The 27,674-nt window shown below is 45.7% G+C and overlaps 3 protein-coding genes across 4 annotated transcripts; 2 read left to right on the plus strand and 1 right to left on the minus strand.

Annotated features, from left to right (window-relative positions):
* The first annotated feature begins 480 nt into the window (after positions 1-480).
* On the plus strand, positions 481-2,593 carry LOC133911868 (probable protein phosphatase 2C 29). Its single transcript, XM_062354310.1, has 2 exons — positions 481-1,191; positions 1,363-2,593. The coding sequence occupies exons 1-2, from the start codon at positions 921-923 to the stop codon at positions 2,241-2,243; spliced, it is 1,152 nt and encodes a 383-aa protein (XP_062210294.1). The 5' UTR covers positions 481-920; the 3' UTR covers positions 2,244-2,593.
* A 13,143-nt stretch (positions 2,594-15,736) lies between these two features.
* On the plus strand, positions 15,737-18,007 carry LOC133910941 (uncharacterized). Its single transcript, XM_062353177.1, has 2 exons — positions 15,737-17,711; positions 17,804-18,007. The coding sequence occupies exons 1-2, from the start codon at positions 15,785-15,787 to the stop codon at positions 17,884-17,886; spliced, it is 2,010 nt and encodes a 669-aa protein (XP_062209161.1). The 5' UTR covers positions 15,737-15,784; the 3' UTR covers positions 17,887-18,007.
* Positions 18,008-21,667: 3,660 nt separating this feature from the next.
* On the minus strand, positions 21,668-26,566 carry LOC133911869 (protein RBL-like). Of its 2 annotated transcripts, none has more exons than XM_062354311.1 (5): positions 26,199-26,566; positions 25,235-25,333; positions 22,944-24,034; positions 22,593-22,857; positions 21,668-22,125 (listed from the first exon to the last, which is right to left on the minus strand). In XM_062354311.1, exons 1-5 carry the CDS (start codon positions 26,215-26,217, stop codon positions 21,887-21,889), a joined length of 1,713 nt encoding a protein of 570 aa, XP_062210295.1. In that variant the 5' UTR covers positions 26,218-26,566; the 3' UTR covers positions 21,668-21,886. The 2 variants fall into 2 exon arrangements, with proteins under 2 accessions (XP_062210295.1, XP_062210296.1); XM_062354312.1 differs by lacking the exon at positions 26,199-26,566 and adding an exon at positions 25,432-26,182.
* Between the last annotated feature and the right edge of the window lie 1,108 nt (positions 26,567-27,674).

Here is a 27,674-nt window from a genome sequence, read left to right on the forward strand (position 1 = left end):
TAGGACGCGGTTGTTGATCTTACCCCTATCCGATGATGAGGGTCTCGTGGTCCTAGTACCATTCACAACGGTATAGACGTGGGACTTCGAAGTGGCTGCCGCCACCGCCGACGACAGCGATAAGGAGCGGAGTAGGGCGCCAGCATGTGCCCCTGCCGCGGCCGCGAGCGCTGCGACGGTGCCTTTGGCGAGGGAGCCGACGGTGGTGAGAAGGGAGGGGCGTACGGCACTCGTCGTGGCGGTGGTGGCGGCGTGGCTGGGTTGGAGTTTTTTGGTGGGGTTCGTTCGTCTGGGGCGGAGTGGTTATCACGGCGTGCGGCGGCTTCCCGTTGACAGAGGACGGCGTCGCGCGACTCTGCCACTACAGCACCAACACGATTTTGTATTTTCAAACACGGCCGTTCTTCATCCACACGTTCACAACATCCACACGACACGATAACGCGACGTATATCTGCGTCAGATACGCGCCATTTTCCTTGAAAGCCAAATGGAGCGCCCAACACGGCGTCGGAACCGCGCAGCTTTCCCCGTCGCAACGAAGACCAACCGCTCCCATTCGGCTCGTTCAGACGCCCACCGCCTGAGCGGGTGGAAAGACTCTCCCTGCTTTTGCATGCGCGACGGGCGAACAGAAGAAAACTTGGACAACCTCGCTAACTAACGCGTCTTCCACACCCCGTCGTGCCGTGCTCCACGCGTCCACCGATGAACGCGCGCCGATTCGGCTGGCTCGCCTATACACGCGCACACGCCCGCTGCAGACGCGCACGCGAGACAGACACTCCCCCCCCCCCCCCCCCCACACACACGGACACGCCCGGCTCTAGCTAGAGCGACCGTTCGCGCAGGTAACCCTGCACCTCTCGCCGGTGAGGCACTGAGGCAGTGCGGGAGCAAGTGAGTGATCGGTCCTAGCCATGAGGTGTTTACGGCGGTGGCTTCCGTTCGGCGGAGACGGCGGCTGCGGTGGAGGGGGGAGCGTGGCAGACGGGCTGGTGTGGGACGTGGCCCTCAAGGCGCACGCGTCGGGGGACTACTCCGTCGCCGTGGCGCAGGCCAACGAAAGGCTCGAGGACCAGGCGCAGGTGCTCGCGTCCCCGTCCGCGACGCTCGTCGGCGTGTACGACGGGCACGGCGGGCCCGAGGCCGCGCGGTTCGTCAACGCGCGCCTCTTCTCCCTCATCCAAGGTGAGCAGTCGCGTTCCTTGGAACGCGCTTCTTGCGGTTCAGCCTGTGCTGTGCTCTGTTTCGAGATATTATTAGCTTGAATTTTAGAAAGTTAGTGAGCTTTGATTCATCATGTCTCATCCATCCAGGATTGCAATTTGACTCCCAAAGATGGCTTCTTTTTTTTTGCAGAGTTTGCATCTGAAAACGGTGGCCTCTCGGCGGAGGTGATCAACAAGGCCTTCGGCGCCACGGAGGAGGAGTTCATGGGCATGGTGCAGAAGTCGTGGCCGTCGAAGCCGAGGATCATCTCCGTGGGCTCCTGCTGCCTGGTGGGCGCCGTCGAGGACGGGACGCTCTACGTGGCCAACCTCGGCGACTCGCGCGCCGTGCTCGGCCGCCGCGCCGCCCTGGGCAAAGGGAAGCGGGTCGTGGCCGAGCGTCTCTCGAGGGATCACAACGTCGCCGACGAGGACGTGCGGCGGGAGGTGGCCGAGATGCACCCCGACGACTCGCACATCGTCCTCAACAGCCACGGCGTCTGGCGGATCAAAGGGATCATTCAGGTGTCGAGGTCCATCGGCGACGTGTACCTGAAGAAGCCGGAAATCTGCAAGAACAACCCGATGCTGCAGCAATCCATCTGCCCGTTCCCCCTGCGTCGCCCCGTGATGAGCGCCGTCCCGTCGATCAAGACCCGGAAGCTGCGGCCCGGCGACCGGTTCCTCATCTTCGCGTCGGACGGCCTGTGGGAACAGCTCACCGACGAGGCCGCGGTGGGCATCGTGGCCAGCAGCCCGAGGAAGGGCGTCGCGATGAGGCTGGTGCGGTCCGCGCAGCTGGAGGCGGCGCGGAAGAAGGAGGTGAAGTACGAGAGGATCCGGACGATCGAGAAGGGGCAGAGGAGGCACTTCCACGACGACATCACCGTCGTGGTGCTCTTCCTCGACAAGTGCAAGGGTGCCGCGCGGTCCAGCCCCGACGACATCGACAGCACCTACGCCCCCGTTGACGTATTCTCCTTCAGCCCCGCCGGCGACCAGGACGACCCAACGAGGCCCGTCCTGCGTTGATCGGTGTTCTTCGTGTTGTCGAGACTGAACATACTGTTTTACATACTGTTCTTTCAGTGCTTGCTTTGCTCTCTAAGACACTTTTAGTTGCCACTGACTTTGCGCGGATTCGCATATTTGCGTGATCTCGCAAATCAACCAGTCTTTTGCTTCAGGATTGTACAGTTTTCCCAAGCCCTTCTAAGCCAATTTGGGATGCAGGGACTTTTCCTGGTTCCTGCAAGAATTCAGTTCTTTCGCGTCCAACAAGTATTACTCCATTAAACTACTTGTGTCATGCATGTGTTGTGATTTGTACATTTTCATCAATTCCAAAAAGAAAAGGAAAAAAATGTGAATCTTCAACTGCACTCGACCTTGTGATTCAGAGTTCTTTTTTTTTGGAAGGACTATAATTATTTTTGAAAGACTTGTGCTTCAGAGTAGTCAACCGAAGGGGACATCAAATGGGTTTTGCACAGACAAGCAGAGAAGATCATACCAAAAGAATCGAAGCACTTGCTCGTAGGCACTCAGCAGGCGGCGGCGAACTCCTTCCGACTAGTGAACTGTGAAGCACAGGTCGTCAGCGGTCAAGGTCTTGGCGACAGTTTACCTTGGAATATGTGCGATGCGGAAAGAGAACCGATATCGTCATATCGTGGATCGGTTCAACAAGCATTATAATCAGCGACTTCTCCAGTCAAGAATAGTATCTTCCAAATGGCATTTTATGCTCAGATGACCATGATGGTAGATAAACTGATGAGGTTGCTTTGAATATCTGTTGCCAGTTGGTTGGAGTTGGGGTCCTTTTTTATGTGGCTGTGGCTCCAGTCAGCTGCTTTAATCAACAAAGTTTCTACCGGATTCAAACGCAACTGCAGCGGAGACTATAAACGAATCAGATATAGCATAGTGTTGACGCGTTTGAGCTTTTTTTTTTTTATATCTGAACATGAACTAGAAAGTTCAGACTATTGCGAGAGAACTTTGCCAAATCTAAAACAGCGGCAAGCACACGGCATTGCTCTTCTTCGTCAACGCAAGCAAGCATCTATATGAACTAATACTGTATCTACGTTGACCTATTGACTAAGACCGGGTCTAGGACGGCAGCAGAGTATCCATCATTATCTGATCCTGTTAGTACTATCATGCATGACTGATGACCCAATGACCAGACTCACACGGAAACCACGTCAAGTCAGACCCGTGTGCTGCTCGATGTTCTTGTTTCTACCTTTTCTGGATCATCTCCATGCAGATGCAGAACTGTAGGGGAGGGGGGAAAGGCCAAAAAGGCTTTGAGTCGATCTGTAGAGGTTCTAGGGGTGCATTGGTTTCGATCATCCTGATATCGATTACGAGATTTTTTTCTTAAATACGCAAAAGAGTTACGTATTATTATATTAAAAAGAAGAGTCAAAACATATAAGTGAACTTATAATACGAAATGGTAATACCCTCGTACCAACATACAACACATACACCTACACAACTTGGAAAAAGACAACCAAGTGCCCCTAGCTCATGGCAAAGATGACCTAGATGGTAACTAGATTAGAGGAGTATTTAATTTTTTGCTACTCTACGGGATGTAACTAAATGCCATTCTATCAAACTAGATTGCTCGAATGCCACATGAGAGAGAGTAAAACTTGTTCATTTGCTATTCTCACGTGTGAAAAGGCATGTATGCAAGGCCGACCCGGTTAGCGCCGACAAGTGCGACGAGTAGGGCGCTCATGGAGCTCGTCAGTGGTGACTTGTCTTCCACCACTAGAGCGCGAGCAACATGGTTTGGAGCGCGTGCCACCGTAAGTGGAGTGCTTCGTTTGCAACAGTGACAGGGAGGGTGGCGACATCATGGTTAGGGCTAGAGCAGCGTCTGGAGCTCCCTAAGGCAGGCTAGTGGCGTTTGGAGCTCCTTGATGCCTGAACGGCACCAGAGCGAGTGTTGATGAAGAGGCATCGGAGAGCGCGCTGATGGAGAGGTTGAGGGGGGGGGGCTGGATAGCCCTGGAGCAGGCGTTGATGGAGAGGCGACTAAGCGGTGGTTTCACGACGAGATCTGGCTTCTCATCGGCAGTGACAGGATGACTTCCAGTATGGGCGGACGATGGTGCGGATGCACGGCCATGGCAGCATCGAAGAAGGGAGGCAGAAGAAGAAACCTTGTCAAATAACCAATTTACCCCCAGAATGTGGCCCTAAAGTGGAAAAAAATGAAGCACCCAATAGAGTGGTATTTGGAAAGTTGTTATCTAGTAGGGTGGCAAAAAATTAAATACCTTGTTTTTGAAAGACTCGAGCATTGCGCTTTAACCACAGGTGCCAAGTTATGAGGGCAGGCCCAACATGGGCTACTAAAATCGTTGGCCTCAATCGGCCCCGCCAGTCCGCCACCACCCCATGGACAATGCCGAAGGTGCAATTCCCGGTCGAATCCTTCCAGATTAGGCTACGAAGAGGAGTCCAAGTCGTGCCACTGCCTGCATGAAAGAGCTCTGTGCCTTGATCCACCGTTGTCGTTCTCACCCGGTCTACTCTGAATCGGTCGTCTATCGACCTAGCGCCACCGCCGTCGCCCCGATGGTCCGTGCATATGCCTTGTACCAGCCAGACGAAGAACCTTGAGCGGTGCCCACGTTTCCCTATAAGCCTAGCTCCCTGCAGGCGCGTGCTACCTTGGTGTAGCATCGCATCAGCAAATCACGCCAAAAACTATCCTTCTGATATCCATCACCATCTGAAGATGTCCTCAATATTTTTCATAGGATGGTCCTCCGACAATCGGTCCCAGAGGTGCACGTATTCAACGAGCATCTTAATAGAGAGTGCACCTGAGATGTCTTTGAGGACATGTTTGGTAAAGCTCTAGTTGACCTTGATTTTTTAGGAAAGTGATTTTTTTGTGGAAAACGATTATGTGGCTGAAAATAATTCTTTAGTGATTCTTTAGGGTAAACTCTATAAAAGAAGTGATTTGTGGGGAAGTGAATCAGAAGAAATTGATTTTTTTTCCTAATATTTAGTTTATTTCAGATAATTATTTTCATGAAATTACTCTAGAAGCTAAAAACTATAAATTATCATTTAATAAAGTTCTCATTTATATCACTCTGAGAATGATTTTGAAAGCTCTAACAAATAGACATCCTGTTTGAAGATACCGGACAAAAGCCTGAGGTGTATCGGTTTCGCTGCTTTCGGGCGACTCCTTGGTCCGTGCTCGGCGGTCTTGTCAAGTGCTTTCATGCGATTGCTTGGCGTTTTCGTAGAAATCGTAGGAAATTCAGAGTAGGAATTAATTTCAGATAACGGGCCTGCAACCTCTAAACGATGGCATGGGATTGACATCATGTGAAACATTTGGAAAGAATGTTTTTTGGTAGTTTGAGAGAGAGATCTGGAAAGAATGCAACGGAAGGATTTTGCTCATGGACAATTCTGCCTGTGCTGGGCCTAGGCCCGATGAGCAGAACACTCCAGCTGAGCCCAAACGGTAGTCGAACCGGCCGCGCTAGGCGCCAAGGCATGAGATGCGTTGTCATGGGAACTCACCAAAGCAAAGCTTATCCATGGCGGCTCTTGCCATTGGCCTCCTAAGCAGTTTGTTCTGCTCGAGTTATTCGTCTATAATCATATAGTAATAGCTTGGTGCTTGTCTATCAGACGAAACCTGCTTTTATTTATTCCATTTCTTTCTCCCTTTTTTCTGAGTGGGCAGCAGACAGCACGCAGATGATCATACTCTTCACTTGAAGGACCACAAGGACCACAGCGCATTTTTTGCTACGTATCACTCCTCCCTTTCTGAGTTGGAATGCATGCCACTTTCAGAAAGAAAAAGGAAAACAAAGTACTGCAAAACACACACTTCATTGGTTAAACATTCGGGATGATTGGAACGTCGATCAGCTATAATTGGTGAATCTGTCAGAGTTGAGAGAATTGATAAATTTGTGCATGCAGGCATGCAGCCATCCGCTTTACTCTATTTTGGAGTACAGTTTGTCAGATCAACCTGCAATTAGTTATGGTTCAGACCTATCATGCAATAATGTCAAGTTGTTCTTCAATCTTTAGGGATCAAGAACGATTAAAGCTAGGTTCAATAATTTGCATATTTTTCATGCGCCTAATATACTGGTATGGTACACAGAGAATCAAAGTCGATGCATTAACAAGAAGTAAAAAAAAAAATCAACGTCATTGACAAAGAGTTACGCTTCACTGTGAATTTCTTGCAGATCCAGTCTGCCGTCTGCATTGCTGCTAAAGCGAAGCTAGCTAGTACAATTTTAATTTTTAGCTGCTACGCTGAGCTAGTCGGCTTAATTTAAGAAGTTGCTGGTAGAAAGGTTTGAGTAAACTAAGCTTTGTGGGAATTAACGGCCGCAACTTTAGACCTTAACCACATCGCAAATCATCATCGTCAGTGGATGCATGCCATGAACACAGTCTCAATCTTCGCCCGGCAATGAAAGCTACTGATGCCGAATCGACCGATTAGGCGAACCGAAGCATGCCACGTAGCCCTAGATTAGGAACATGAGTATATATGTAACAATAGTATCAGTTCTGTGATTTGTCTTAAAACACTTTGCTGTTGATTAAGACCTCTGACACTAAGTAGTACTTCTAGTTACTGATCAAAATTGGACGTAAATTTTGCTACCTCGTACCGTCGTCCGCACAAACCTACTGAATTCTAGCACTACTAACATTACGTGAAAAAAAAATGGATGACAGATGATAATATTTATGGGTGACGAGTACAATGATGAACAAAGGTGACAGGTAATAACTATTATTTATCACCTATGACCGTCTTCTATGTACTGGAGAGAAATTTATACGTAACAGGTGAGCTCTTCACCCGTCACTCATACGTATAATAATTGACGGGTAACTCACCTATGAATTATTTATAGGTGACGGGGGGCGTCTACACTCATCACTTATATTCTTTATAAGTGACAGGTCGCTATATTACCTGTCACTTATAGCTTTCACCCATGTACTAGGAGAATGACAACATCCGTCACTTATGTTTCTCTTGCTCGTTAGAAATAAGCTGTTTTCTGGCTGCATCCTGGAACGTAGTCAGGATTTAGCAGCCGTCTTCTCCCTGCAAACAATAGCAACGCATCCAAATACATATCGACAAAGACACTTGTAGGATTACTCACTTCATCACAGAATTACAAATATTACAAAGTTCAAATGTATTCATTATAGAATCACAAATATTACAAAGTTCCGATCAACTCATAATTACTTAAGACTTCACAACTTAATGCTTATGTAGTGGAACTCACCCTGTGGGCTGATAACGTCAGACACTATGAACTCAACGATTCATCGTCGAATATCCAGGAGTGCACCGGCGTCGAGAAACATACACTTGTATTGCTGCATAATTAACGCGTAACCAATGTCATGTTACCATAAAATTAAACTAATTACCGAAATTAGTTATGAATAATCTTGTTTTAAATATACATCGGGGGATTTGATATTCTTTGCTCGGAGTGTGAGGAGCATGTTCCACGCAACATAGAATCCACAGGTGTTGCCTGGTGGTTGTTGGTGGCACTGCTGAAAAGAAACTTTACTGTTAGGTGAAAAGAGAAAAAAACAGCAACTGAGAATATTTGGTATTTTATTTGGTAGCACTTACCGCACACCCAGTCTTGTGTGTCAGCCTACGACCAGCTTTCGTGTCGTAGTCAGGTTGTGCTCGAAAGTATTTATCGAAAGCCCTGCATAAAGAGGGATCGATTATGGAGCCTTTGAATGTTAGAAAAGTTTAATATGTGAACTAAGACAGGCAGAACTTACGTGTCAAGGAGTTGTTTAACATAGCTATAATCACGCGATCTAAGTTTGCCTTTTGCAGATGTTGGTCTTGACGAGTCGGCGTAGAACACCAAGTCCCACTCGAGGTAAATGTTAAGTAAGATCCAATGACCACCGGTGTTGTGGGCTCCCATCAGGTACTTCACTTTTCAGTATTGTTGCATTGCTCTGGCCACATGATTCGCAGCATAGTCGGAGTGAAGTTGGATGACCGATATTGTAATAGCCTCAGGGTCAAGAAATGCGACGGGTTCCTTGTTCTTCCTTATTTCTTTCATCAAGTGTCTACAGATAAGGACACAGTTAGATTCAAGTCTTAATGGTATTAATTAATGAATATCCAGTATCATGGGACTTATAATGTGAAGATCTATAATAACGATACATCCAGGCCATCAAGGTTGAAGAGGTCATATAAGTCATTGAAACCCACAATGAAGTAGCCGTCTTGATCACTTAAGAAGTGTCATCATTTGTACTGTACAACTATGGACTGATTATTGCTATCTCTACAAGCCTGTACGTAATAATTATGCAGGTCGATACATGCTTTTTCCGCCCTTGCTAGCTCATCTACCGTCATCAAGAGCTTCCCATATTTGAATTTCGTGTTGGCCTGAGTCCACACTGGTGCAATGTCCGTGAACTTCTTCATCGGTACAATGGACTTCGACTTCACTGGTACAATGGCCTTCGACATCTCCGCCAGGCCTGATTACAAGGTTGCAGGACGTGGGCCCTTCTAGCAGGTTGATTGTATCCGGCTCAGTCTCGGTAGCAGCTACTTGTTGCTCGATCTCCCTGGAGGCGCAACTACTCTTCCCTGCAGCTCCAGGGCTAAAATCCTGTGGCATGGAAATCTCTATTCCCTTTGCTGCAAGCTGCCCCATGATGCTTGAGTAAACTTTCTGGGTGATGTCCCGTGTCAATGCATCCACATCCACTGCATCCGACGTCTTCCTCTTCTTGTACACCCCGATGTCTTCTGGAAAGCCGTATTTCCAGCCCTAGGAACTTGATACATCTCGCACTCGACTTGGTTGCTCCGGGTTTCCCAGCGCCGCTGTGAGAACATCACTTTCCCTGACCCCGGTGAAAGAACCTTGGCTGGCTTCAACTGTCTTTTCTTTGACTTTTTCTGCGACTGCCTTGGTTTTGCTATTTCTGAATGTGATTTCCCCGCTATCGGATAGCTCACCCCTTGCACGCAAATATGACCGTGATCGTCCCGGGAATTGATTCCAAGGATTCTCGCGGCCTTCTCTGGTTAATTTCTCGTCCTCTGTCTGCCATTTCACCCTTTTCCCAGCGTAACCTGCTGCGCCGGTCCTGTGGTCATGCTTGTTCTTAACACGAAGCTGCTTCTTCTTCTCACTCTCCGTCTTGAACTGCTCTGAGCTCTTCATCTGCACAAAAGCATCCCAATATTTCGGTTTCAGGTGTTTGTAGCTCTCGTAGGGTGCCGCCCCTTTTGCTAAGTAACGATTCACAAGCTTGCTCTTAAAGTTTCGGTGAAGTTTCACGATCGCTTTCATTGTTGCATTGATCGCGGCGTTCTTTTGACGCTTGCTCATGTTTCCAGGGTACTCCAGATATTCCATGATGATATTATTGAACAAGTCCCTCTTCGCTTCGTCACTGAGGTCATTGAACTTAGTCGTTATCGGCACCCTCTCCCGAGTAATGAGCCCTGCGACCCTCCGAAATCTTTGCAGGGTCTTTTCATCCGTAGGCAGCCCATTAGCATCGATTCCTGTGACGGTAACCTTGTCCGTCGGCCACTGTGTTTGTGTCCTTGGCTTTCGGGCGCGTGCAACACTACCAGCTGTCTGGCTTGGAGACTGTGTTGCTGCTATCTAGAGAGAACAAACGGGAGTTGACATAAACAAAGAATATTCCTCCATTCAACAAGTATAAAATGTATTGACTCGCTCATATCAATACCTCTTCGGCGGGATTGTATTCTTTGTCACTTGCCCGACGTCGGCTCTCCCGATTCGGTGATGGGTCAGGACTCAGGCTGTGATACTGGCTTTCACTGCTACCAGAGCAGGACGTCGGGTGCAGGCTTAGGCTCCTATCCACCCCATCTTGTGCCGGGGCGGCCTCTAGTGCTAGCATCCTCTGTGCTTTTGGTTTTTTAGGGTGACAGTCCTCTTCTTCCCCATGTTTCTTAGAGGAAAGAAAAGGAATCAAGGTTAACGATTATGATCCAAATTTCACCATTGGCTCCAACTAATACCTAACGAACCTTATCACGCAACTAACATATATAAGTAACCGAAAAGTAACACTAATAGCAGATATACCAACAGTCCACCAATATCCCATTTCTTAAGTCACAAAAGCATATATAAGCTTTTTTTGGGCAAACCATAACAATTTTCCAACTAGTGTCAAAACATTTTCATCTCTGCAAAAGGTGAGCCTAGCAAAATAGTGCATTGTGAAACAATGCTAATTTGCAAATTTCAATAAGTGACGTTGCAAATTTGCAAGTGTACATGACATTATATGTATTTCATTCATTATTTTTTTGGGATCCTTCTTTTGGAAACAGTGAGCCACATCCTGATTGGCAGCATGGTACCTCAGGGCACCAAATTTGCACTCGGGAAAAATGCAACATATCTCATATGACCAGAAATTTGAGGAAAGACAAAACATAGTAACAAACGATTAGTAATCATTCCGCATATAGATGCACTATGATTTTATAGTACTCTGCAATTCACATCGCTCAGATGTGTACGCCAATGAAGTACTAGTATAATAGCAATATAGTTGAGCCACCATGAAATGGAATTAAACATTGCCTAAATGGAAATGAACTAACTTTATGTAACTTAAATTCTTAATTCATCAAACATGTTATACAAAGAGGCCTTGGAAAGTGGAAACTAATAAGATATGGACAATGTGTAGTGTTTCACGCAGTATATGTCTCTAGGCATGTAATAAGGGGTGCATTCGCATGTGGTGTGTGTAGTAGTGTGCATGCATATGCATCTTCCTTTTAATCATAAAAAAAAGAGAGAAGTGGCATATATAAATTGAAAACAGTTGAAATATAAGCAATTGAACCATGGTGTGGAAGAACAAATTTTCGAAACTTAGCTACCCACGCAAACAGATTCAATTAAAAACGTAAATCCTTGATGTTTTATCTCCGGAATGAAAAGTGGAGTTTAGCTACCTACGCGTGGCGACGGCGACGGCGACGGGGTCGGGGGGGGGGGGGGGGGGGGACGGCGACGGCGACAGCGACGGGATCGGGGGGCGACGGCGACAGGGTCGGGGGGGCTTAGGCGCGTGGCGACGATGACAGGGTGGGGGGGGGGGCGACGGCATGTGGCAACGGGGCGACTGCGAAGGGACGATGGCGACAGCGACGGGTGGACGATGACGGCGAACCCTAGCTTTGCGCAGGCAAAAAGACTTAGGCAAAATGAGACTAAGCGCGCGGGGGCTAGCTAGGGTTATATGAAAAAAGTCATCGGTGACAGGTGATAATATTGCCCATCACCTTTTATCAGTCATATGTGGCGGGTGATAATATTACCCGTCACGTATTGTAGGTAAAAGGTGACGGGTTATAATATCACACGTCACCTTTTACTTCTACTCGACCTGTACATATAAGTGATAGGTGACGTTTTATAAATGTCACATGTCACTTATTTACTGTAAATGTGACAGGTTATATTAATAACCCGTCACCTATTGGAAGTAAAAATTCAAATTTTACATTAATATTAAATTTTCAAATTTGATATTAATATTACAAATTCAAATAACTTTGAAAGTTAAAATTCAATTTTGACATTAACATTAACAATTCAAATAACTTAAAAGTCAAATTTTCCATTAATATTATAAATTTGACATTAATATTACAAATTTCACACTGAAATTAAATTCGTCGTTTTCGTGCTTTCTTGACATGGATCCCTTCGTTATGATCGGGGCGGATGTATGGAGTTTCCTCGATCGGCGAAAGGCGTGGCACGACTGCAGTAGCAAAAGGGGGGATTTCATCGAATTGATTGAACTCCTCCTCATCAACGACATTTGCAACTCCGACGATGCGTCTTTTCCCAGTGAAAACCACATGGCGTTTCTTCTTTGTTGTGTCACTCACATAAAAGATTTAGCGAACATCTTTAGCGAGTACGAAGGGTTCAGACTTGTATCCGACATGTGTGAGATCAACGCTAGTGAACCCATACTTGTCATTAGTAACGCCCTTTGCCCCACTTACCCAACGGCACCGAAACAGGGCTACCTTGAATCACAAGTAGTTCAGCTCCCAGATCTCCTTTATTTGACCGTAGTATGTGCCCCTCTGCATGTCGTTGTCATAAGCTTCTATACGGACACCACTGTTCTGGTATATGCTCTTTTCATCTTGGCAACCGTGTAAAATCTGTATCTGTTTATATTGTACCCTTGATATGTCATAATTGTGTATATAGGGTTCGATACCAATTTTTTTTATCAGAGCACTTGTAGGAGTACTCGATTGTCTCTCGGAACCAAGTCGTAAACCTTCGCATATGTTGCCTCGCAACCCAAGCTTCAGTCTGCCCTAGATTCTCTTCAAGCAGCATCTGCTTGTGGTCATCGACATATCGGCACACTTCGCTCATTTGTTGCAGCACGAGGAATTGAGTTTGGTTGTAAGCCTTCGGATCAGTAGTTATTGCCATCTTTCCCAGAACTCCCACACCTGCGAGCCTCCCCTCATGGCGAGACTTAGGCACACCAATTGGGTTATTTGGGTCAATGTAACATACCACTCTAATGCCTCCTCTATCGTGTAACCCTGCACGATGCATCCCTCAGGAAAGGCTCAATTTCTTACGTACGACTTGAGAATGCCTATATATCTCTCGTATGGAAACATGTGATGCAGGAACACAGGGCCAAGGTAGTGTATCTCCTTCACGAGGTGACAATAAGATGTACCATGATATCGAAAAATGATGGTGGAAAATACACCTCAAGAGTACATAGAGTCTCAAAGTGTCTTCTTTCTAGCTCCTCCAGCGATTTTGGATCAAGCACCTTTTGTTCAATTGCATTGAAGAAAAAGCATAGGCTCAGGATAGCCTCGCGAACCTTTATTGAGAGGATGTTCCTAATTGCTACCACAAGCAGTGACGTTATTATCACATGGAAATCATGGGACTTCATCATAGCGAAATTCATTTTTAGCTCTTTCACCGAGACAAGTCTTGCGATGTTGGACGAGTAACCGGAGGGAACTTTCACACTATGCAAGAACTCGCAGAATTCTTTTTTCTCCTTCCTGGAGAGAGTGATAGCTGCTGGGGGTAGGTGTTTTCCTTTATCCGTATCTTATGTATGGAGCTCCGGCCTTAAGCTCATTTCTTCAAGGTCAATTCGTGCGTTGTCATGATCATTTCCTTTTCCCTTCATTTGGAGCAATGTACAGATCAGACTCTCGCAGATATTCTTCTTTACATGCATATTATCGATAGAGTGATGAACATCTAATTTTTCTCAATACTTTAGCTCGAATAGTATTGATTTCTTGTTCCACATTCCTAACTGTTCATCATCCTTAGAGAATTGATTTCGCTTGCTAAGGACAACATTGATATTCTTAACCTGATTGTAGACATCTTCCCCGCTGAAATGCCTCGGAGGTAATGCTTTCTCCCTTGTGCCATCGAACTGCTTTTCCATGTTTCGGTACGGGTGTTTCCTGGGAAAGAAACATTGATGCCGCATGTACACTGTTTTCTTTGAGTTGTTCAACCTCAAACTGCATGTGTCATCTAAGCAATGGGGGCAGGCTTCACCTTTTCTTTTACTCTGACCTGACAAGTTACGAAGTGCAGGCAGATCATTAATGCTGACAAACAACATAGCGTGCAAGGTAAAGTACTCTTGCTTGTACTGATCCCAAACCTCGACGCCTTCTGACCAGAGTTTCTTAAGATCATCGACTAAAGGTCTGAGGTACACATCTATATCGTTGTCAGGTTGTTTCGGTCTTGATATCAAGATCGACAACATAATGTATTTCCACTTGTTACAAAGCCAGGGTGGAAGGTTGTAGATCGACAATACAATAGGTCAGGTGCTATGTGATGTACTCATGTTACTGAATGGATTCATGCTATCCGTGCTCATAGCAAACCTAATATTTCTCAATTCTTCAGCGAACCAATCAAATGTGGAATCAACGATTCGCCACTGAGCGGAATCTACTGGGTGCCGTATCATTGTGTCGCTCTTACGACCCTCCTTATGCCAACGTACCAATTGAGTCTCCTTTTTGTTGGCAAACAGACGCTTCAAACGGGGAATTACAGGAAAATATCACACCACCTTCCTAAGACCACCATTAGTTTTGTTGCCTTCATCCCCGTCACCACCGTCATTTCTACGCTTATATCGATGGGTTCCACACACAAGACATTGATCCAGCTCTGCATACTCTCCACGAAACAAGATACAATCCTACTTACATGAATGTATTTTTTCTATTTTCAGTCCTAAAGGATAAATTATCTTCTTCGCGTCGTAGACGCCCTCGGGCACCAAATTCTCCTCCGGTAGCATGTCCCTTAGCAGATCCAGCAATATTTCAAAACTCTTGTCAGTCCAACCATGAGTTGCCTTCAGCTGTAGAAGCTTCAGGTTCCCAAAGATCCGCATGTACCTCTCCTTACAGTTGGGATAAAGGGGCGTTTTGGAATCCCGCATAAATTCCTATAATTTAGCAAACTCACCATTGTTATACTCGTCGTGCCGCTCAACATCCCGTACCATCTGGTCCACATTCTCCACAAAATCCTCGATATCATTATCATTCAAACCTAATATGTCCTCATCCCTGAGATCATGATCCTTTTCATCAGGTGTAAGTCCTTGATCTACACTGGCGGCATGGGGGCCCGATCCATCTCTCCCTCGTTAAAGCCTTCTTCGCCATGTTTGTTCCAACATGTATAATTCTTTTTAAATCCACGCATGACCAAGTGTGCATGAATATTGTTAGTTTCAGGAACTTCTTTTCATTCTTGCAGTTGCTACATGAACAATACATTGTCGTTATACCACGATCTTCCATATCCGCCAAGGCAGCACTCATAAAATACTTCACTCCGTTATTACTACTCATAAGTGACGGGTTAAATTATGACCCGTCACTTATTACTGGACCAGGGAGACCCATCACCTATGCCACGTCATAAGTGACGGGTTGTACCATGACCCGTCACTTATGACTGGTACTGGCAGAACCGTCACTTATGATCAAGTTATGGGTGACAGTTTTAATCGTTACCCATCACTTATTCTTTGTTATAATTCCGACGAGAGGCAACATAAGTGATGGGTACTATAATAATCCGTCACTAAATTATGTCTCTTTTGTTCGTTTTTTACGTAGTGTAATTGGAAATTAAATTACTTGTATCATCTGCTCAAGAAAGTTCGTTTCCGGCTCCTGAGTCCTGAACATAAAAGGAGGCTTTCCTCTTTCGTGAAAAGAAGTAAACAAGGGCATATATAATATAACCCATGTCTAATTGAGTAATTGTATATATGTCCCACACTCCCACTACTTCTACAAAACCCTACTCTCTCTCACTCTTTCCCTTCGTTTCTTCTACCTCCCTTAGATTACACAAGAACAAGATTACTCGTTGTTGTACCAAATGGAGCTCAACACCAGAAGGTCTAGCAACAGCAAGGGCAAGGCCAAAGCCATGGCCAAGATCGTGGAAGAAAAGGAGGAGGAGGAGGCTGAATATTTCAGCTCAAGCGGTTGCGGCTGCGGCTGCTTCCTCTGCGTTGTCAAGCAGCCGGACGCCCGGCTACGCCGCGCCAGCCTTGCGGCCTTCTTCAGGGAGTTGCCTTACTGCGAGGATGACGGTGGCGGCAGTAACGGCCAGTCATGTGCAGCGGCGGTTGGCGCCGTATGGCGCGCGGCCATGGCCGCGCCCGACGACCCGGAGCTCCCGTCACTCGGCGCGATCCGGTGCATGTCCCTCCTCCTCGCCCGCGCGCTCGCCGACGCGGCGTGGTGCCGTCGCGGCGACAACGTGTATGTGCCGTACTACGCCGCCCACGTCATCGGCTCGTACGCCATCCGCTCCTCTGCGCACGCCGAGCTGGCCGTCGCGGCTGGGGCCGTGCGTCCCCTGCTGTCTCTCCTCGGCGGCGCCATGACGTGGGTCGAACAGCGCGCGGCAGCACGCGCCCTGGGCCACCTTGCCAGCTACGACGCCACGTTCCCTGACGTTGCGCGGCACGCCGCCGACGCGGTGCCTCTCGCCGTGCGCGCCGCGTCCACCTGCATCCGCGACGTCTACGCGAACTTCGTCGCCCTGGCACCGAGCAGGCGGCCTAAGTACCAGCGGGACCTTATGGCGCGAGGTAATGGCAGCGGCGCCGACGCCGAGGACCGGAAGGCGGAGGAGTGGGCGAGCCAGCTCCAGTGCTGGTCGCTCTACTTCCTGAGCTGCCTCGCCTCCAGGGACCTGTCATCTCATGACATGATATGCCAAGATGCCGTGTTCTTGCGCGAGCTGTCCCTGATGTGGGGCGGCCTGGCGAACGGCGACTCGCCAGCCGGCGTCGGGCTGCTGCGCCTCCTCTGCAGGAGCGCAGTCGGCCGCGGCGCCATCGCGGCGTGCCGCGACGCGCTCTCCAGTCTCTGCGACCTCGCGCGGTCCTCCGACGACTGGCAGTACATGGCCATCGACTGCTTGCTCCTCCTCCTTGAGGACCGCGACACATGGCACGCTGTTGCTGATGCCACGGCGCCGTGCCTCGTTGACTTGGCCGAGCTCCGGCACCTCGGCCCAAGGCGATGGCTCGGCGATGCCATTGCAAGTGCACTTCTTCTTGATGATGATGACTATGTCGGTGGCCGTGAACTAGGCGTGGAAGCAAAGGAAGTGATTGCCAGCTTGAGGGAACTGAAGGTAGAGAGGAAGGAGAGAGAGGAAGCAATGCCTAGGGATGAGCTGCTCAGGAGAGAGATCCTAGCGAAGGAGAAGAAGAGGCAAGGCAATGAGAGGTTCTTGCGCGGCGACGTGGACAAGGCGATTGATATGTACACCGAGGCCTTGGAGCTGTGCCCCTTGAGCAGAAGGAGGGAGCGGCTGGTGCTGAACAGCAACCGTGCGCAATGCCGGCTAGCGCGGCGCGATGCTGACGCGGCGGTGAGCGACGCGACGCGCGCGCTCGCCCTGGCGAGGCCGGTGAACGCGCACGCCAAGAGCCTGTGGCGCCGTGCGCAGGCGTACGACATGAAGGGCATGGCCAGGGAGAGCCTTCTGGACTGCTTGGCCTTCGCCGGCGCGTGGCTCGACCGCCGGCGGAAGCACTCGCGGAGGGCGGTACGCGGCGCCAACCCGAAGCTGCCGTACTGCGCCGCGCGGATGATCAGCAAGCAGATGAGCGCAACAGGGCTGTTCGCCGGCGTGGCGATGAGCGGCAACAAGGTAGGTAGCGATGATTGCATGCCACGGGGCAGCGAAGACGACAACGGGGACGACGAGGATGATAGTGATGACGACGACGATGAAAGCGAGGAGGAATTTGTTGACAATGCAGGATTAAAGATTTGCACGTCAGGTTAATTAGCAATAAAAGTTAAATTGTGTAACACCATATGTTATCTTAAATTGATCAGTAGTATTGATCATGAAGTGTTTTTCTTGAATCAGGTAGGGATTTGCCGATCATCACGGGAGATGTTTGGAGGAGGTTGTCACGGAGAACACAGTGCAAATCGTTTGTTATCTCATGATCCACGTTGTAAGCTAGCTCAGTGATAAGCGATAACCGTAGTGAGATCAGGACTTTAACTGCGGTTTTTGCCAGAATCAGAGTTCAAGTGATAGGTGCAATGGATAAACTTCGATGCAGATGGTCACTTTTTTTTTTTTTTTGAAACTGCAGATGGTCACTTGTTATTTTTGCATCTGTTGGTTTACTTGACTAGTGTTAATCATGATCATGAGTCGTCGAACTTTTATCTTATGTGTCTCAGCATGACTGACTTTTTTTAGCCAATGAGTCCACATGCATTTATTATGATGCCACAAATGGTAATTTATTCATCTTCTTGACACCGGCCTTGCGGTTCTTGCAGTTCAAGCAACTTGCACTGCCTAGGAGTATTTCTAAATTTATCTGAATTTCTCACCTAAAAAGTCTACACGTGTGGACATAGAGTTTTTCTGCCACATTTCTGACTTTGCAACTTTTCTCATTGTGAATATATATAGTGGGCCTAACTGATCAATAGTCACCATTGTTCCAAAAATTGGTGATCGGTAACTGCTCAGTTGTTCGAGGGGTAGAGATTAATTGGTTAATCAAAGATTAACTGATCAATCGACTATTAATCGGTTGGTATAGAGTACCTATGTAAACACATATAAAATACTAAGAACTAACTAGGACAACAAGGTGTTACCTTGATGGCTTGATATTGTAGTTTTGATGATGATTGAAAGGCAATAAATCTACAAAATAAATAATAATCTATGAGTATGTGCTTCAAATATAAACTACAAATTCAAAAAATAGTAATGACCATTCTCATTCAACCAAACACGTAAAAAATGGGCTCAAAAGTCTGGGGGTTAATCAGCCAGTTAACCCGATAAATCAGTAGTCAACTCGATTAGTCAGGTTGTTAGGCTGATTAATTGGGCTGGCCGATTTTAGAGCTGATTTTAGATTAATCTACTTGTGCCTGCCTATCACCGATTAATCGGTTGATCGGCCAATCTTCTCATCAATGATCATGATAATCACAAATGTGGATTATGCATATATTATTCATTTATGTGGCTATTTTGAGAGCTGGTCCTAGCAGGAGAGGTAGGCCTACGTTTAACAAAATTGACCAGATTTCGTCATATATTCCTCTAGACTCTGGCATCACAAGTCTTGAGAAAATAGAGTCAAATTATCAGTATAATCTTTTTCACAGGTCAATTCTTTACAGAAATATTTTCACACGACTAACCAACTATACTGTAGTTATATCACAAATTGACCAAGTTAATACAATATGAATAAATTATCTAGGAAAATACCTTGTCCCTTCCTTTTTTTTTGCGATTGCAAGGAAAATACTCAAATGGCCAATTCAAAGTGGAAACAAATTTGTTGTATCGCAAAACTATGTTTCCAATTGTATCAAGTTTATTTACCCTGAGGCCCGTTTGGATCATAGGAGTTCCGTAAGTACCTTGAGATGGAAGTATGGAACAAAACAATTGCAACTCTTTGACACTGGAATGACTGTTCTTCTTCCCCACTTGATTTTATACAGCTTCACCAATGAAACTTAACTGAATTATCCAAAACAACAGAAACATATGAGTTGTTATAATTGTGAACGTGTTGTTATAATTGTGAATGAGGTTTGCGCAAAGAAAAACATACTAATGAAGTAGTTTTGAAGGGAAAGCGTACGGTTCAGCTAACTCTAGATCTTCTCTTCGTATCAAAGGAGATCACTGCGAATGAGGTTTGCACCAAAGCAAAGAAATGGTGCACGGAACAAAAGAGCAAACCAAGAGAGCTTCAATCGATCCATGGGCTGCAATCGTGAAATTTTTTTCTCTATTTTATGCTGGTAATGTTTAATTTATCTGATACAAGTCATGCAACTACGATTAGTGTAGCTAACAAACTGAGCTCTAGCACATGCAATTCTTAAACATCAATGATACATAATACCTTTGTGTTATAAAATTACATACGTACACATAATTTTTGCGCATGATCTCATAGAGGACCACCACTCAACCCCCATAATCAGCACACACCTTAGGCTTCACATCCATGCCTCGTGTACTTAATCTCCATATGGAACTAGTAACAGTATATCGATCACATCGCAACGTACGATTACAGAAAATGAACAGACCACGGCTGGGCGAAAGATCGTTAGATCGAGCGAAGCCGAGAGGCAGTACTGCCGACAGGGACGCATGATTAAGCGGGAGCCAAGTGCCGACCATGTCCTGCAGACTCGATCATCAACTGAGGAATATTGCAGCGATCGTACACGCAATTTGCACGTATATAGATCCGTGCCCTACGCGAAAGCAAGCAGGAATTATTTGATTTGGCAGGCGGTTAGATAGTGCTAAAAGTGATTATGCGTGTATTATTAAACTGGCGGCCGGTGTGCTTTAGGCGCGCACATAATGAGCAAACGCCAGTGACCGCTTTCCGGATATAGCAACGGCTACCTGGGAATCAGACTACCTGGTCTCTGAACCTTTTTAAGCATGGGTTTTTCAGCTCTCGGTTTGCAACTTCAGGTCCCGTTGGAAACCTTCCTTGTTCCTGCGGGAATCGAACCGTTTACCACAAAAATCTTGCAGTATTGTACCTGTTCTTTTCTCCACTGATTCCATCTTTTCCATTTCTCTTTTGTAGCCCTGAGCATGTACAATGGTTACTTAAAGGATGTACTTATGGAAAAGAATTAGATTTTTTTTTTCTCAACTAAAATAGCACATGTGCTTAGACAGAGGGTCATCTCATTATAGACCGAAAGGGGTTGGTATTTTTTCAAGAAATCTCTAGCCAAACTTCACCCAAGAGGTTAACTTCTATCAACTACTATTCTAGCGCCCAGTTGTGCTATGTGTTTATTCTATTCTGCGTCTTGTGGTGTATCCCTTCCGTGTTATCATTCACAGCTTCGTAAGGCAAGTTCATCATCTCTGTGAGTTTGATTGATAATCTTGAGTTGTCATCTTTCGAAAGAAAGTAACTTGCTGGATGGAGAGCTAGCTAGGAGCCAAAGCTTCTACTGTAGTGTAGCACCAGGGGCTTAAGCATCGTTACTTATATTAATGCTAATAAAATAGTTAACTATATTTAAACATATGTAATCTTTATTAGTATTAGAAATTATAATTTTTATGTAAGTGTTTAACGCTCTCTTTCTTTAAACACAGACATAAACACTTCTCATTATGTAGCATATTGGTTGCGGAAAACTTCTGTTATAGAAAATGAAAAGGAAACAGGAAGGGTAAGATGAAGGATAAAGGACAGATTTAAAAATTTTACTCGGCCGATAACCGGCCGGTTACCACTAGTCAGTGGTCCTCTCTGCCTTTTCTTGAAAAAGAGAAATAATGGCCACATCTAAATTTTCTTTTGATTTTTTTAAAATTTCTAGAACTTCTAACACTATACGACATATAAAAAAGTATACTAACTCATTAAGCATGTCTCCACCAGTGGCAACGGTGCTGCATTCACACTCACTGCTAAACCCGCTGGGTTATGTTTATGCCTGTTTTGCAACCCTGGATCTGACCAGGAATCCACTATGCATCATACTGGACAATAATTCTGTATACGGACCAAATCAGCCGTATGAGCCCTACTTTCGTATCCAATAATATAAACTCCGGCACCTGGCACAATGATAGCTGCAACAGGCAGACGCAAATCATACATCTGTAAAATCACATGGATAACAGAAACCATGCGCCCAAGGGATCATATGGGCATCGACCAATATACCCGCAGACAAGACCATCACCTCCGGCATCAAGGAATTACGCTTAACCAATAGGGCATGTGAAACATCTAGAGGAGCAAATAAGATCCAAGAGAAACAGCAGACATCAACTTACATGCAATAACACAGATACTTAAAAGATGTTTATTATGTCTCAGGATACCGCAGATCTTCTCCTAATGTGGGGGGATAGTGCATAGCTTTTCCTATCCCCCCGTCTATTGTCCTCGATTCAGAAACACTAGCTATCAATGTTAACCTCATCGTCTTCAGTTGCTTCATCATCGATGCCAGAGCTGTTTCCATTGGCAAATTCCATCTGCTTGCTCTTGCATTTTGTGGACTTGCCATTGGACTTGTTATTTGTTGTTGGTCTTTTGACCTTCTCAGCCTGCTGTAACTCAAGCCCCTTTGCTGACAGCCGCCGTTTCCGCTTTGGATTCGTCCCTTCCGCTGGGTCTTCAGCGGTAGAATTATCCACTGCAGAGGAACAAAACAAAGAATTGTGTCCATGTGTGAGAGAGTTAGCAGTATATTGATAGTAGTTATCCACAAATACTAGAAGTAACATGAAAAGCTCAGGTCTTCAAGATTCTATCCCTGGCTGCAATTGCATCATTATCTGTAGCTACTAATGCAACTTACTCTACTTTGAATAGGTTGTAACCAATGGTTTTGCTGTACCATGGTTTCCCAAAGTACAAGCAATTCCATAGTTTTGCATAAACCAAACTGAGGACCAAATTCCATTAATGTTTCATCCTGATGGTGCAAAACTAAGTTTACCTCATATGATGTTCTGCAAGTTTTTTATATCAATACAAAATGAATCACGCTGCTAGTAGAGTCCAATTGGAAAACATGTCATAAGTGTGATTACTGTACAGTAACGGTTGCACAGAACAAGAAACAACTGAAACAAGAAAATCAGAAAAAGGATAGCTTACCTTCCATTGGGCTTGATGCCAGAGGAATGGCCTGACCATTCTGTACAGCATCCATTGAGGATGGGGAACCAGAATGGTTGCTGTCCTCCAACTTTGATGAGCTTCCAAGGCATTTGTCTGGCTGCTCATCAGGAGCATCTGGGGAAGGAATTGCTGGCAAGAAGACAATCTCATCGACAGAATTCTCCACATCACTGAACATTGCATTCTTCTCAGATGTCTCTACATCAATATCAGCATTCTCATCTATCACTAATTCCTCAGCCTACATAGAAGATTTACAGAGAAAAAAAATGTTCAAATGCATACCATGAATAACAGTTAAAAGACAAGTAATGAATTTTCATTCACCTGTTCTTCATGTCCATTCAGGTCAAACTCATCCTCTCTTTCAACATACTCTTCATTCTCTTCTAATTCCACGAAATCAGGAGCAAATGCACTCCAATTCTCTACATGCTCCTTGGCCCAAATGTATACAAAGCCTGCTACAGATACTGTAGCAATTGTAGGTTCAACAGGATGCCAAGCAAGATCGATGAGAGCTTCTTTTGGGCCTTCAAGGATCTTTACCAGGCGCCCTGATTGGTCCCATATTTGCAACCTGTGCTCCCCTTTGTTTGCAGAAGCACCAACAATCCACTCACCATTACCACTGAAACATGGTGCCTTCCACTGTATCTTTGTGATGGCATCCGAAAGTTCACAGGAAAGAACTAGGCAGTTTGCACCATTTGCTTTTACCTTGTCATAGTGGCTTCCATGGGCATTACTGTTGTTGCTTATGTTTTCAATCTCCTCTCCAGAACCTTTAACAGGCAGAAGATTCTTGTAGACTCTAATGACCCGATCGTTAGAATTTGTCAGCAGATATTGGCCATCCCTGCTGAAAACAATATCCTTAACCACAGTTCCACCAGGGATAGGAATTACTGCATGTACCTGGATGCTTTTTGAATCTACAATTAAAATTTCTCCCTTGGAGTTGCCTACATATATCAGATCCCCGTGCTTATCAAACCTTGCAGCTGTTGGTGTAAAAGGTGGGGTACCATCCGCGAATTTATTACGAGAATTGGGTGCAGGGGGGTTACCATTCTCAGAGACAGAGACAGGGAGAACTGTGGTACTTCCAGTGTTCAAATCAACAAGAAGTGGTGCAGAAGACAGAGGACATGCCAAACAAATAGATGGGGTGGGAGAACCAGGATGAAGAAAGGCATGCAATGGAGTCTGCTGAAGAGTTATACGTGCAATCTTTTCCCCAGTTGACACATCCCAAAGTGTCAATGACTTGTCAGTAGCAGAGGCAAGTAAACGATGGCCATACTTGGACCAGGAGACGCTTGTTAAAGGCGCAGTGCAATCTTTATCACGAAATTCTCTTGCAAGCCCCCTTGTTTCAAAGTCCCAGATAACACAGCTACCATTTGAGCATCCAGCTGAAAATATGTAACAGATATTGTTATCGATCATTGGAAACAATTTCACAGCCGAAATATATTCAATACCATCCAAAGATTTATTGGTATGTTCATAAATAATGTTTTGACATCCATAGATATCACAAGTTTTTACAGGCATGCAGCACTAACTTCATATGGAACTAAGGATTATAAAGTAAAAAACTTATAGCTTGAAGAATCTACACAACATTCCCTTTTCACATCACCATGTTGTATCAGGGCATCAAAACTTGCAGAAAGGAACAAAGTATGATAAACTCCTATTGCAGCTTTTCAATTTTCGCCCATCTCCAAGCAGAAGTACACCACAAAGAAAACTAGGCACATACAAAATACACAGTGCACCGCAAATCTAACACACATTCTTCACTCTCATCCTGACACCCATCAACAACCTTGGTTTGAGTGTTTATTTATAAATATCCAGGATATTGTATTCCCCGTGTATGCAAGTATATTCTTCTGTTTTAATGTACATGATACAACAGAGGGTAATTGCACTATAAGAAAAGTAAGGGTAAAAGTTTAAACAAACCAGATGAGCCTACTTAAATGTTTACACTAATTATGGGTCAACAAATGGGAGACATTAGAAACATGTTCCGCATGGACAAAGTGGGTCTTTTTAGTGTGGCCGGACTTCTTTCAATCATTAGTCCTTGTGTTTCCTCAGTCGTTGGTCGTTTTCCTTTTTAGCATGTAGTAGCATTAGTTTTCGGTATGTCCCCTGCAACTCCGTCCCTTCCTTGGGTTGGAGTCGATGCTGTATGTTGTTTCATTGTTTATAAACTCTCTCCTTAATGAAATGTGTGCACAGCACGTTCTCAAAAAATAAAAAAATGGACAGGAAAATAACACAACATTGGTGATCTTTTCAAGTATAGCATAGAAAGCAGGGGAACCAGTAACTGCAATAGAAGGCAGACAACCCCAATGGTACAGCCAGTAAAATGGACTTATTGAGCAGGTAGCAGTGACAACAATGCCAAACAAGAAATTGCTTTGCCAGACTAGAAGAAATTATTTTAATTCTTGTTAACCAAAGAAAAATTCAACAAGTTAAAACCAACACTAATCGAGAACAATTAAAGAAACCAGCATGTTTTATATGAACTAGGAAGATAATTACCAAAAATAGTAACATGAAAGTACTTAGGAACAATCACAGATAATTACCAGCAAGAAGAGTCCCCGTACGGTTAAACGCAATGCATTTCATACTGCCATGTTCCAAGTACTCCTCGATTGTCTCAGGAAATTCACCTTGATATGGATCTACACCAACACAGAACATAGAGCACTTAAATATCCTGGAGATAATTTTTATATTTCTTGTCAACATAGAAATATAAGAACACAAATAAAATACGCACAAGTATTTCGCAAGTAGCAGGCATGATTTAACTTCCTTCTCAAATAAAATAAGATGTTTCAGAGAATCAGCCAGTGTACACATCAGTAGCAGTAATATAGATTACTAAAAATCCCCTAAACAGTGAGACACAAACCTTAAATGTCAAAGAATGAATTGTTATCTTATCATTAAAATAGATATTTTGCGAGACAAAACACGTGGCAAAATGTATTGATTCTGCCAGAAAATGTGCCTATCAATTCCCAGACTTCAACCAAATCTGCTGAATTTCTCCAATCCATCTGCATACAAATGAAAAGCAGCACCAAAGGCGTACTAACTTTTACATGAGACACTTCTAGCGAAGCAAACCAAATCTAAAGCTCTCGTTGAACCCGCTAAATAACACTTCATTTTGCAGCCACAGAATACTGAGACCAGCAGAAGCACTCGCCAGAAACAAATAATCACTGATGTAACCGGAAAACTACCTACATTATAGGGCAAAACATGGGGTTATCAGCACATCGAAACCCACTCGCCCGTAAGGTAATTTCACCCAAAATCCCAAACTTCCGAGTCTCAAATCACCTAAACGAGGGAAAACTTTAGGATTGAAACAGAGCAGCCCTAATCCCCGCAAATCCAACATAAAACCCTAAAGCCCCCAAAAAACACCACGAATCCGAAACTTAACCAGCCAGATTCCCCCAAGATTCGCCCGAATCATCACGTCCCAAGCCAACCCGACAAAAATCCCCAACGAGAATCACAAGGAGAGCTCACCAACTATAGGCACGTTCATCGCGCCGCCGAGCCCCTCCCCTCGCAAGGGAGGACCTAACGAAGAGATCGGCCAAGGTAGGGAACCCTAGGCGAGCGCGCCGCCGCCTGATTCCCACGAGGCGAGGTCGGAGGAAAGGGGGGTGGGAGCGTGTGCGCTGGCGCCTCGCTCCTAAAGCCCTAGTAAAAACTCGCGCGTAGCGGGAGGAGCGAGGGAGGGGGAGAGGAGCCGCGAGGCAGACACGATTTTGAAGCGGACAAAGGCGAGTCGACGCGCGCGCGGAGGGGAAGGATCCTGCGCCCCCAGCACCGCCGAGGTGCGTCGGATTCCCACGGCAGACCGGGTCTGATACATCGACGGAGTGAGGGTAGCAAACACACGCGGCTAGAGAAATTTGTTGGGAAATTAGGGCAAAAGAAGTTGCATTAACAATTGTACGGGACAGTAGAGGTAATCCGTCTTGATACAACTTCTCTCACAGTATATCGTTGTTTTTTGTGTCTGGATCGTACTCCGCTTATCTGGTGAAGACAACTTCTCAGACGAATCATGCTAGCATAGTTGTAAGATGTCATATTGGTGACAATTTAGTGTCTCATCGACTGAAGTTGGACGATAGAGAGTATCACCTAACTTTGGAATTTAGATGGTGGCGTCGTCGCTTGAGCTCGCCTCCCCCCCCCCCTCCCATTTGACCTTCTGAACATGTTAAAGATCGATTTGGTCGGCGCCACACCTCAATTTCATCCATTGTCGTCCGATTGTGCCAGCATCTCCACTCGATTTCACACGATGCTGCTTGATTTCTACCGTTGCCACATGACTTGGCTAGTGGCCATCATGGCCAAAGCATGGATCTAGATGCTGACGGATGGTTGTCCATGGATATGTGAGAGGGGGAGGTGAGGGAGAGGATCGTAGACAGAGACACTGCAAATTAGGATCAAGGGAAACACATGAGTGTTGAGAGGGAGGAGCGACTGCCAATTCAGTGGCAGCTGCCTAGTGCCATCAATGCTACTATTAGGGCATAGAGGGAAAGTGAGCTCAGATGTGTTGTTGGGCTTCTAAAAGGTATTGTGCTGAGTTATGTATGTACAGTTTTTTCTTTTATTTTATTATTTATATATGTGTTATATAGGTATTGTCTAACCACCCACCCCTAGATTGGGCGCTCAAGGGGTCGCCATGGCGCTGACAACTATGCTCTGACAATGGCGTATTTATCGCACTCCACCACTCCTCGACGCGACACTATCTAAAAAATGAGGACCTAACAAAGAGACCAAACCAATGTAGCCTAGGAGACCACGCAGTCACCTTATCCCCACAAGGCGATGAGGGAGGAATAGGGAATGGGAGAACATGCACCTAAAGTCTTAGAAAAATTCACACGAAGCCAAAAGGAGTGAGGGAAGAGGCAAGGAGTCGTGACGCAAACTCGCTTTTGAAGCGAAGGTGTTAAATTAGGCAAGGGC

Source organism: Phragmites australis, chromosome 3, assembly GCF_958298935.1.
Source record: "Phragmites australis chromosome 3, lpPhrAust1.1, whole genome shotgun sequence".
Taxonomy (NCBI): domain Eukaryota; kingdom Viridiplantae; phylum Streptophyta; class Magnoliopsida; order Poales; family Poaceae; genus Phragmites; species Phragmites australis.

Excerpts from the sequence above, each read along its gene's own strand:
- LOC133911868 (XM_062354310.1), top strand. The coding sequence starts at position 921 with ATGAGGTGTTTACGGCGGTGGCTTCCGTTCGGCGGAGACGGCGGCTGC. Across the intron at positions 1,192-1,362 it reads CCTCTTCTCCCTCATCCAAG|AGTTTGCATCTGAAAACGGT; the intron begins GTGAGCAGTCGC and ends TTTTTTTTGCAG.
- LOC133910941 (XM_062353177.1), top strand. The coding sequence starts at position 15,785 with ATGGAGCTCAACACCAGAAGGTCTAGCAACAGCAAGGGCAAGGCCAAA. Across the intron at positions 17,712-17,803 it reads ATTAAAGATTTGCACGTCAG|GTAGGGATTTGCCGATCATC; the intron begins GTTAATTAGCAA and ends TTCTTGAATCAG.
- LOC133911869 (XM_062354311.1), bottom strand. Across the intron at positions 22,858-22,943 it reads TGAATGGACATGAAGAACAG|GCTGAGGAATTAGTGATAGA; the intron begins GTGAATGAAAAT and ends TCTTCTATGTAG. Across the intron at positions 22,126-22,592 it reads GGCATCAAGCCCAATGGAAG|TGGATAATTCTACCGCTGAA; the intron begins GTAAGCTATCCT and ends GTTCCTCTGCAG.